The 11,218-nt window shown below is 43.9% G+C and overlaps 1 protein-coding gene across 9 annotated transcripts in view; it reads right to left on the bottom strand.

The window, feature by feature from the left end:
* LOC105931953 (triple functional domain protein) overlaps positions 1-11,218 on the bottom strand; it is a 124,474-nt gene that overhangs the window by 28,203 nt on the left and 85,053 nt on the right. For 5 of the 9 annotated variants that reach the window (XM_012870889.3, XM_012870879.3, XM_012870882.3 and 2 more), the window contains 17 exons: positions 10,780-10,946; positions 10,574-10,693; positions 10,253-10,444; positions 10,013-10,162; positions 9,820-9,934; positions 8,105-8,220; positions 7,871-7,993; positions 7,588-7,782; positions 7,370-7,488; positions 6,651-6,717; positions 6,439-6,548; positions 5,471-5,540; positions 5,199-5,288; positions 5,022-5,114; positions 4,824-4,935; positions 3,797-3,987; positions 2,242-2,343 (listed from right to left, as the gene is read on the bottom strand). In XM_012870889.3, the coding sequence (XP_012726343.2) occupies positions 2,242-2,343; positions 3,797-3,987; positions 4,824-4,935; positions 5,022-5,114; positions 5,199-5,288; positions 5,471-5,540; positions 6,439-6,548; positions 6,651-6,717; positions 7,370-7,488; positions 7,588-7,782; positions 7,871-7,993; positions 8,105-8,220; positions 9,820-9,934; positions 10,013-10,162; positions 10,253-10,444; positions 10,574-10,693; positions 10,780-10,946 (2,132 nt within the window). Of the gene's footprint in view, positions 1-1,156; positions 1,187-2,241; positions 2,344-3,796; positions 3,988-4,823; positions 4,936-5,021; positions 5,115-5,198; positions 5,289-5,470; positions 5,541-6,438; positions 6,549-6,650; positions 6,718-7,369; positions 7,489-7,587; positions 7,783-7,870; positions 7,994-8,104; positions 8,221-9,819; positions 9,935-10,012; positions 10,163-10,252; positions 10,445-10,573; positions 10,694-10,779; positions 10,947-11,218 lie in introns of all 9 variants that reach the window. The other 4 variants (XM_036144909.1, XM_036144910.1, XM_036144911.1 and 1 more) reach the window with 1 other exon arrangement.

The raw sequence follows: 11,218 nt of genomic DNA, 5'->3' as shown, positions 1-11,218 counted from the left end.
ATTTCTAAGTGACAGGCAATGGTCAGCCATGTTGAGTGTTACACGACTACATTCACAGGATCAAATGTGGGCCTCTATTTAATAATGTGTGGAATAAATACACAACTTAAGAAAGTTTAAGAAAATTGTCCATCCGATGTTTAAAGTTCCAAAAAAGCAACCTTAGATAACAAATTATTCCAAGACCAAAAGTACCTTTTAAAGCATCACTTTCAAGCTACTTGTTGGTCTCTCTGTGCCTGAGTGGACTCTGATCTTATCTTAGATTATTTAAATCGCTTTGGGTGGCAATAAAGCAAAACAAGTCTTAATTAGCTGCTGTATTATTAAATGGATTTTTAGAAAACAAATCACTTTCTAACCTTGTCCTACTACTGGTAATAATGTTTTAGTCAAACATTATTACCAGTAGTCATTAGAAAACTTACATTTAGTTGTTTTTCTGCTGCAAAACTTAAACTAGGGCTGTGCAATATGGCTGAAAACTTTATCACGATATAAGCCTTTCATATCAGTCGATATTGCTAATTATTGAATAGTGTTTTGTTTACCGATCTGAAACAAGGACCAGGGGGAAAAAAAAGCCCAAATTTAAACTGCAGCCCCAACCCCATTTAAATGTAACCTTTAAAATAGGTCAACCCTACTAATCAACCGTGCTTAATTTGGCCGTGAGACGTTGAGAGTCTAAATCCTTTACTCTGCCTACATCCCCCAGAATACCATGTGGTTCTGGACTGGAATTAGGTGGAATTACTGAAAATTTTATCGGATGTATTTTCTATTGATATTGATCAGATATCTATCATTATATATTGATATTTACTTATTGCCCAACCCCAACTTAAACTTCATAATATTTGACTCTTGTGTCCAGCCCTTTAGCAAGGAGGCATTTATTAGTCTCATTCACTAGAGCTTTGCTTTCTTTGTAGTAACTGTACTACTTTTTACAGACAGGTTTCTATTAATTTTATAGAAAAGGTTTAATTAATCAGTATTTTCTTTAATTTGACAAAAAAAAGTGTAACTTCAAATTGTTGAATGTCCACCCTTTAGACCGTATCAATGAGCTAACCTGTAGAAGTGCGTGTGGGAAGTGTGCAGGCTTGTGTGAAGCAGATGAGGGCTGTGTTGTGGAATAGCTTGTACTCACCGTTGCTCCATGTTTGGCTCCCTGACTTAGCTTTGAATTTGAGATATAGAATAAAGAATTTCACTGATTTGCCTTAAGAAAATATACGGGACATTTAAAAAATAAATATATATACCAAAAACATAGATGAATTGACGTGATAGAAATGCAAAACACTGATAGTTTGCCTTGACGGAGTAACGATGGCCAATTAACCGTGTGGCAGACAGAAATGAGGAGTGTGTGTGTGTGTGTGTGTGTGTGTGTGTGTGCGGTGTTAGTAATGGGAGACGATTAACACTGCGTGACTGCTTGGCAGCGGTTAGTTTAGTGGTTTACAGATGTGTAACACAGCTGCGGCACTCGGTTTGCAATGCGGTGGGTTTCTGGGCTCAAGCTGTTCCAACGGCGGACGCTGACTTTAATCCATCTGCGAGTTCAACGGCCAAAACACACAGAAGAGGAACATCGGGGGCGGGGTTCATGATTAAAAGATTGTTTTTCTGCTTCAAAGAGGAGGCACCTCTTTACTCTTATGAAGTGGTACAGAGCTGGGATGAGGGGCCGTGGGCGATCGTGAGCTGACGGTGTCACCAGCGTCGGTGGAAGCGTTTCAGCCCACACAGAGAGTTAGATATACAAACATCCACAGAAAACACAGCCCGAGCTTTACAGACGTGTTTGTGTTTTTCAACAGATGGAACGAAGCCGAAAATCTGACCGCGGGGACAAAGGTGACGGAGAGAGGCAGAGGACAGGGAGGAAGACAGGAGAGAGCTTAAAGAGAACTCTGCAGCTTACAAAGCAACACAAGTGAAAGGAAAGGGGAGAATAAAGAAGAGGAAGGAGCGCTGGAGAGAAATAAATGAGAGAAGAAGAAAGACATTTGGGTTCGACCAATACAGGTGATTTAAGATATATGCTCATCCACCCTGCTGGGTGATAATATTACAGCGGATCCCTGTGTGCCATTTCTCAGAATCCAATTTTTCACAGTAATCTAAACTCAACGTAGCTTTGAACCTCTTTCTCTCTAAGATCTGTATTAGTCAACCCTTAGGAAAACGTCAGCAGAAGAAAGAGAAAGGACACTTTTCACTCCTTACCTTGAGCACAATTTTGTTGTCAGAAGTCGGGGTGCGTCCCACCCATAAAGCAAACTTACAGGGGTCTCCTTCCACGTGCTCCGTCACCCCCAGCTCTGACGTCTAGAAAGGGAAGACGGTGTGAAACAGTTCAGCTAAAAAGTCACATGACTTTATTCTTATGCCAAGAGAAGAGCCACAAATAACCATACACTGAGTTGCCCTGCTTTAAAATTGAAACATTTAACACTCTGGCTGATGCCGATGTCATCTGGGCATGTTCGGACTCTTCCAAAGATTAAGGAGGGGAAACAATAATCTCTCCAAATTCACTGCTGATGCCTTTTCACCGTGACATTGTGTGAAAACAACACATTTCCACATGGGCTAACTAATTAATTTCAATACGATGTCCTGCTGCAGCTCCCTGTGGAAGAGCTAAGGATGTCAGCTTATCCACAGGTTTGCTGTTTTCACAAAGCTCACATTACAAACAATCAGCGTTGTTCTTCCCAGATTTTTCCTGAAAGATTCATTAACATTTAGGACATGCAAATAAATAGACGCGAGTTGAAGTTTTACGGTAAAAATGTATCACAAACCAGGAAACAGCTCATTGCTGAAGTTGACTTCTAACATGAAGAGGTAACTGACTCGCATTTGGACTAACTTAGTCTAACCTGGACTAAATACGGCCAGGTTAAAACTAGGCGTGTCAACCTGCTACACTGAATACAGATTCTATAAAACGCAACTTGTGATCTTTGAGAACTTTGCTGCTTTCAAATAGCAGGTATAATGCTGTATTTCTGGTCTTACCCGGACCCAGGTTAAAACCCTTCTTTGAGTTAGATGTGAAATTGGCCATTTTGGGCATTTATCCAGAGGTGGGGAATCCAGGTTCAGAAAGTAAAAAGTGGGTCCAGAGATTAGCTCCAGCCGTTTGCATTTCCAGCTCCACAGCAGAGACTAAAATCACCTGGTTAAGTGAACGGGAGGAAGGAAAACTAGGCAGGGTTTTTACTTTCCTGAAGCCGGCATCCCCACCTCTGCATTTATCCGCATGCTTCCTGTTAGTGGGTCAAAAACTAAATGGGTGAAATTGTAACGTTATGATGGAGCAAACCAAGGGTTCAAACAAACATTTACATCTCTCAGATGCTAATGTTCATTTGCACACTTCTTTTGCTATTCTGGGTTTTGATTGAACAACCATGTGTAAATCAGCTGCTGCATTTCCTCTGTTTAACTTGAATGTTTAATTTTTTTTACCTGAATACGACATATTGTCAATAACTGTTCAACGCTTACTGTGGTTTTATTTGTACTTTTATTTCGGCCTTTCTGATTTGCTCATTCTCTGTTGCTTTAGAACCAACTTTAGATTAGCTTGTTTTCTCATGACATTTTTAGAGTAAATCTCCCCATTGTGGGACAATAAAGGAGTATTTGTCTTAAATATGCATCGTTGTATACATATAGCCAACATTCGTTCTTTTCCCAGTGATTTTAATCCCAGAAAAACAGTCAGAAGAGTTTGCAACATGGCTGCGTGGCTCCATCCTCATTTACTCACAAAGAGCTTGCTCTTGTAGATGTATTTGCTCCTGCCATTGGAGTCCTTCACCTCCTTGCTGAAGACCAGAGACATCTCAAAGAGGAAGAGGTGGCGCTCTCGGCCTTTACGGATCAAGGTCTTAGGATCCCAGACGTGGAACGAATCCTGGAGAATCAGCTCGCCCTGAGTCTCGATGTTCTCATCAAATCCTGTAAGAAAAGCGCCGTATTTAAATGAAGATGGACTTTAACACTTCGGTCAAGCTTATACTTTTCCCTTTCGACAGTTTTCATTCCCCTTGATTTTTTTTTTATATTAGCTTGTAAAAGCCAAAACATTTAGTGCGTTTTATTTTTGTTTTGAGATAGATCAGCACAAAATAGAGCATAACAGTCAAGCCAAAGAAAAATAATGTACGGTTTTTAGTAATAAAAAGCTGAAATGTGTGCTGTGTACTTATATTTAGCCTCTCTGGATCAATACTTTATAGAACCACATTTAGCTCCATTTACAGCTGCGAGGATGGATAGGATCAGGAATGAATCCATCAGAGGGGGCGCTCATGTTAGACGTATTGAAGATAAAGCCCAGAGAAGGGATGAGTGAAAACATTAGCAGAAAGATGCTGAGGGGCAACAGCCAGGCAGGAGGCCTAGAGGAAGACCAAAAAAGTTACATTTTAGTCTCATATGGCCTGAGCATCTTGCTCCATAACTTTGGAGAGCCACCCGCGTGCCTTTTGGCAAATTCAAAACACGCCTTCTTATTTCTAACACCAAGCAATGGCTTTTTTTCTGGCCACTCTTCCATAAAGCCCAGCTCTGTGGAGTGTACAGCTTTGATCTTATTTCACTTCACCAGCTTAAGTTAATTTTCTGCAGATCAATCAGATGAAATAAGAATAGAAAACATTTAAACTACAGCTTGAAATGCATTAAAAAAGGTAAAAAGCCAAAGGAGGTGAATACTTTTGCAAGACAGTGCAGCTTTAGCAATGGACTGTAAAGCATCTTTAAAAGCAGGACGACTTGTGTGTGGCACTCACCCTCTAGCATAGAAAGATGCATGGCATCGTTTGCTTTCTTGGGAACACTGAGCATCACCTCCAGGCCATCCTTAATCTCTCCTTTACCTTCCTCACAGCACGTCAGGAGCTCCTGGACAGACAAGCGCACAGGAGCCATGAGAAAAGCAACGGAGACTGTGGGACGCAGCTCCACCGAGGCGTGGAGGGGCGGGCTACCTTGAGCAGGAGCTGATACTTGGTGATTCTCTGCACTGGCTTGATCAGATAGGAGGAGATGGAGTTGGCCAGTCGGTGCCGCTGTTGGATTTCCTGTCATCAAAGGAAAAGTTTGGACACGTTCTGACTGTAATAACGTCGACCCCGCTCCCACTTTCACTAAAAGGTGCTACTCACGTCAAAGTAGTTCCCAGCATGCTCTAAGATGAGCTGTGTGGAGTCAGGCTTGTTCTTACAGTAGTTCACGTACATCTGGAACTTTAAAGCCTGAAAGAGCAGAGAAATGGCTTGTTACAAATGTTGACTCAGATGTCTGTTTTAGGAAAAAAGGCTAATCATTAATACCTCTGAAAAGATTAGATTTAAAAATATGTATGAGAGGTGAAACGATATCGTTTTGTTTAAGCCTGGTAACACATTGCTTGTACCTGTAGACAAAAGAAACATACCCAAGTGACAAAGCAATGGCCAACATCCTCTGGAAGCTGCTCGTATTTCTCCAACTCCTTGAGAAAAATGCTGAAATAAATGAAGGATTGTGAGGTTACGCCAAAAGGAACTCATTGCATGGAAAGAACTGCATAAAAATAACAGTCATGGGGAAAAAAGGTTAAATTAGCACCAAAACAACGGGCTGAGAGCAGCGGGGAACGGCAGACTCCTCCCACATTTTTTTAACCAAACACTCTTCAGAGGCCAAACTTAACAGCTTTCAGTGTGAAATGAGACACAGGCTCAGTAAATCTACAGGTCTTATACAGCGCGTCTGCATATACAAAGCTGAAGTGGCCTGTTTTTCACTTCAGGCGTGGTTCATGGTTTGTAAATAGTAAACTAATATTCCGGTGTGACCCACTCCGTTCATGGTGGTCAATTCCCCAGAGAAAAACCTTCCTGTTTCCCCTCGGCCAATCAGTGAAAAGCAGCATGTTCACATCCAAACTCCGCTCGTATCCGCTCGGTTTGACCCAGCTCCTCAGCGCGCCGGGGCAGCTGCTGCTGACATGCTGGCAAAGTGGGCGGAGCCTAGTAGAGTCTGGCTAAACCTGAGCCGCTGGAAAATGGGCTTATGAGCATTTGATGGTCTGACTTTGGGGCGAATTTCCTGGAAAGGTTGGGATCTGTCACCAACGAGTAGATTTTGGAAAACAGTAAACATTGCTTCTGTAAGTTAATTGTCGCCGTCTTTTGGTTTGGTGCTAACAAACACAAGCAGACTCCAGAGCAGGTAATCCCAGCTGTGAAAACAGGGGGGCTATGATCCCCTCGCTGCCACTTTGCCTTTCACGTTGTGTGGAAACACAAAGTGGATCCTCAATTGTTCTCCTCGACTGTAGCTTTGCAATATATATAAAATGACATCATGTGAAACTAAACAATGCAATAAACGTGATTCTACGTGAGACGTGTGTCTTACTTGTGGTGGAACTCATGGAGGTCATTCATGTTGCCAAAGATAATGTGCTCCTTGTTGATGATTCCTGGAGGGATCTCCTCCGCCCCACTGGTCATCTCCCATAAGTAGGTCTGCACAGTTAGAGGATGGGAAATGTTAAAATCAGCCACAAACGCAGTATGAGGCAGATTCCAATTTGTTTTTAGATGCTGCGTGGCGGCGGGTGATCTTACATCCAAGCATTCCCGCAGGTCTCGCACGTACGCTTTCTCTGTCTGAATCAGCTCTGCCATGATGAACCTGGACACACACAGAAACCGACACACACGCAAATTGGCAGCTTGTCACACCGTCCCCATCCAAGCGGCGGAGTAGCCGACAGCTCCTCCTCAGCCTGTCAGCTTCACCCATTTACTGCGATGAATAATGGAAGCGTTATGGGCCATAAAGCTCTGCCATAAACCAGCCATGAGTGACTTCAATTACGCCGCTGATTTGTGGCGCTCTCCACGCCACCATTCGGTCCCGGGTGCCGCCGGGCCGTTTGCTGACGCGGCAAAGTAAAGGCTGGCAGATGGAGAAGGACGTTTAAATCATCCGTGTCCGTTATGGCCTCACGTTTACGTTAAACTCCCTTATTCAGTGTTGACAAGAACAACGGAGGAGCGGTTTGTGGTCCACCCTCTAGAGAAGCAGCGCGTTCTCTGCACTCGAACTTTAATTCAATTAACTCTGCCATAAATCTTGTTTTCTGAACAGGAAGTGCTGACTTGTTTTCCCATTCCCGTATTTTGGAACGTAAGCACATAGCCGTCTGTAGGTGAAACGTGTCGGCTGCTGAATACGTTCACTAATCCAACCCGTAGACTGCTTTTAATCTGCTGAATGACTTCAGCTTGTCTCAGAACGCGGAGGTTGGGAACAACGCGACAGACGGGAAGCGGACACGTACTCCTTCCTGCGCGCCGACTTGCGTTTTTCCTCATTCAGCTCTTGCGCGGCCGGCTCCCGAAGCTTGACCTCTAACCCGGGAGGAGTGGCTGGGATGATGTCCAGCTGAAGGTCCTTGCTCTGAAAAAAGCAAAAAAAAAAGAGGAAACTCCAGGATTAGGGTGTTTCTAAACTGAGAGTATTTTTATAGACGGCATTTTAAGTTTGGACGGCCCGTACTGCCTTGTTAGAGTCTGAAGAGATGCCCAGGGCTTTCTCCAGACTGCTGCGGTACTTGTCCATGCGCATGGAGAACTCCCTGTAGCGCTCGTCCACAGCCTTCTCCCACTTCTTAATCTCTGCCGTGTGGCTGTGGCCTTTCTCACAGAAGCCGTCGGCCAGCTGGATCAGCAGCTTCACGCGCTCCTTGGTTTGCTTTGGGACAGAAGCAGAGTGTGCGGTTCATTTTTAAATTCCTATAAGAAGACGTCAAATCAGCGCTGCTGTGGCCCCTCCGCCCAACCTTGGCCGTGATGTGGAAGTCCTCGTGCTCCTTCAGCAGCTCCTGCGTGTGGTGGATGCTTGAACCAGTGGATGTGTGCGTAGATAGGTAAAACTCTCCGGTGTCGTGAATCCACTCCAGAGCCTAGAAACACGAATATGTATTTAACCGTTTAGTGTTAAACGCTGCGCTCCCTTCAAAAGACACCATCCTGTCCTGATTCCTAGTTTCTGTTTCCGGATGTGCTCCACGTACCTGTTTGGCGCTGCGTTCAAACACAACGTACTGCTGACACTGGTCCAGTCGCCGCTTCCTCATGGTCCAAAAATGTAGAACCCTGTTCTCTCGCTGCAGCAGCTCATTGAGGATGTCTGAGCACGAAAGCAAGACAAGACCAAGTGATTTAAAGTGAGAAATTTAACTTAATCAGAAAGATTCTTATTAGGGGAGCAAGTTCAGGTGAGATGGGGAATGTGAGGCGAATTTATTTTTTAACAGAGGTCAGACAAAATATAAATATAGAAAACGAAACACAAAAACTGGATGGATACAACTTTTAGACAGTGACAAAGATTACAAGAATGCTTAAAGTTATATAGCCACGTTATATGCTTAAAAAAGACCAACAACTGTTTGATCATGATAAAATAAAGTTATATACACCAGGCCTCCATCCTGATACTGTTTTGATGGTCCTTTTTGTGGATAAATATAGCCCCAGCGCAGGGGGCGATTAGCAGATAAAACAGACGTGGCGCCATCTAGCGGCAGTATAGCAGTATTTATCGTAATGCTGGTTTGCTTAATTTATAAATCAATTGTAAATAATGTCGGACCGAGCCTGACCCTCTGCAATGCCTCACAGTAAAGCGGCAGCTCGGGATGATTGATAACCACAGATCTAGAGCAACTTTAACAACCTTATATCAGAACATTTACTCACGTCAGTCAACTCTGTGGTCATCTGAGCCTCGGCAGCTTTAGCGTTCGCTTCAGTGAACACCAACGATACCAGACTGTATTCCCAGAGACATTCCAGTCTTTTCTGTCTTGGAATCATATTTTTTTTTCACGAAATGTTGGACCATTCTTTATCGTTCCGCCTGGAGATGCTAATAGCCGTTAGCCGCTTCCGTGTTTTAACCCCTGCTGCGTATGCGCAGTACGTTCAGTTAAAATCGGAAATAAACACGACAAGGCTTTGTTTACTAACAAACTGAGCAAAACAAAGACACCAAAGTAACAACTAATCACAGGATGTGATAATCTTTCATAAAAACTTTGTATGTAACCAGAGTGAGCTACTGACCTATTAATAAATTAAAGTCAAATAACGTGGCTTTGCACCTTTAAATCAGCTCAGAACTTTTCCAGTTTTCCAGAGCGCTCAGGAAGCCTGGGTCTTCATGGATAAGGAACTTTAAAAAAAACTTTCTTTGGTTGTTTAAAACAAAATCAATTATAAAAAACATCTTGCTTGAAAATAACCAGCATTAATTACACTGCAAAAACAGACCTTAAAATAGGTAAAATGTTCTTAAAATTTGGGTTTTTGTCCTTGATTTGAGCAGGTAAATGATATTATCTGCCAATGGAATGAGTATTTGACCCCTAAAATAAGATAATTAGACATCCTGCACTTGAAATAAGATGATGGAGATGAGTTGTCCTATTTTAAGAGCTAAAATCTTATTCCACTGGCAGATCATCTTATTTACCTGCTCAAATCAAGGACAGATACACTAATTATAAGAAAATGTTACTTATTTTTAGTTCAGTTTTTGAAGTGTATTGTTGGATGTTTTGACTGGATCTGATTTCAAACATTCTTCTCCCAAACCATCGTATTTATGAATTAAAATGCTATTAAATTTAGTTAATCTTCTGTTCAGGCTGGCTGGGGCGTCTTTGCGTTCGATCCTGCGCCAAAATGAAGACATACTAAGTTGCATCCCGGCATATTAACTCACTTTTAACCTGCTGTTCTGGGGCCTTGACGTGGCTCATCATCCCAGGCATGTTGACGCTGTTCCTGTGCATGTACTTTAGAAAGACGTCCGCGTTTCTTCTGGCCAGAGTGCAAGCCTGGCAGAAAGGCACGTTTGTTAGATCAGGAATGCAACCTAAAGCCTTTGGTTTAAACTTTGGCCTGAAGGGAGTCACCTTGAGGAAAGCCTCCTTCTGCTCCAGGTGCTTACTGATCATGGGCGTCACGTGGTCCGTTTCACAGTTGGGTCCCAGCTTGTCAGCTCCTCCGCACCAGTCCTCCTCCCTCTTGTACTCCTGCTCTAGGCTCTCCAGCACGCTGCACACCTGAGCGGAGGAACTCAGTCGGTGACCTTTGTTTTTGTTTTTTTAACGAAAAGGAGACGGGATCTGCTGCGGCTGACGTGGACCTTCTACCTGTTCAGAGGTCTTGTAGAAGGCCACGGACGCATTGACCAGTTTGAGTCGGTCCTCCATCTTCAGCATTAGCTGCTGCCAGTGAGAAGCCACGTTCTCGGCGCAGTCTCTGATCAGGTCCATGTCGTAGTGGTTGGCCTGGAGGAGAGCCTCCGCCTTCTGCTGCACCTGCAGGGCACTCTGGTGGGTCTTCTGCGGGGGGGGAGAAGATGCAGAGGAAACGCGGCGTCACCAAACTAATAGGCGGTTTCAGTAAGACTTGATCCAAGCGTTGAGCAGAAAAAAAAAACGAATAATGGGGAAAATCCAGCGCTACGTTACCTCAATGGCATGCTGAAACTGCTCGTGTTCCCTCTGCAGTTGCTCAGCCTCCTGCAGGGAGCTAGCTGTGATCGGGGCAGCGTTAAGCATCGATTCACCATTTCGGATCCAGCCCAGAACCTGAGGGGGACATTCACAGAACTCAGACTATCTCCTTTTAAAACCATGAAACATTATTCAGGTGTCCATGCATATGTGTGTCCTACCTGCTTGACTTCAGCCTGCAGGTGTCTCAGCTGGACGCACTGCTCCAGGTGCCTGCGGTGCTGCTCGGCTGCGACGTCCAGCTCCCGATGTCTCTCGTGAAGGAACTCCAGCAAGCCGTGAACCCGCGTGGCCATGTCCGCGTCCCGATCACACAGTAACTCCACCCCTGAAGGGAGAGAGAGTCACATCACCCCCAGGTTAAGACCTGAATCAGCGCCACCTGCAACTTGGGGTTCCTTCAGATGTCATACTTTAAAATTTCACACTTTTCCAGACATAAAATCTCCTGCATTTACTTAAGAGGTGTTTTACCATCTGTTCAACAAAGGGCAACATGATGCTGAAGCCACTTTTCATAAATCAATGCCTCTATTGCCTACATGTAAATCAACTTTATTTTCAGCTCTATAATACTTGGACTTGTCCTGTCTGGACTGG

Source organism: Fundulus heteroclitus, chromosome 13 (assembly GCF_011125445.2).
Source record: "Fundulus heteroclitus isolate FHET01 chromosome 13, MU-UCD_Fhet_4.1, whole genome shotgun sequence".
Lineage (NCBI taxonomy): Eukaryota > Metazoa > Chordata > Actinopteri > Cyprinodontiformes > Fundulidae > Fundulus > Fundulus heteroclitus.
The sequence above is the reverse complement of the archived record's forward strand: the minus strand, read 5'-3'. Positions and strand labels throughout refer to the sequence as shown.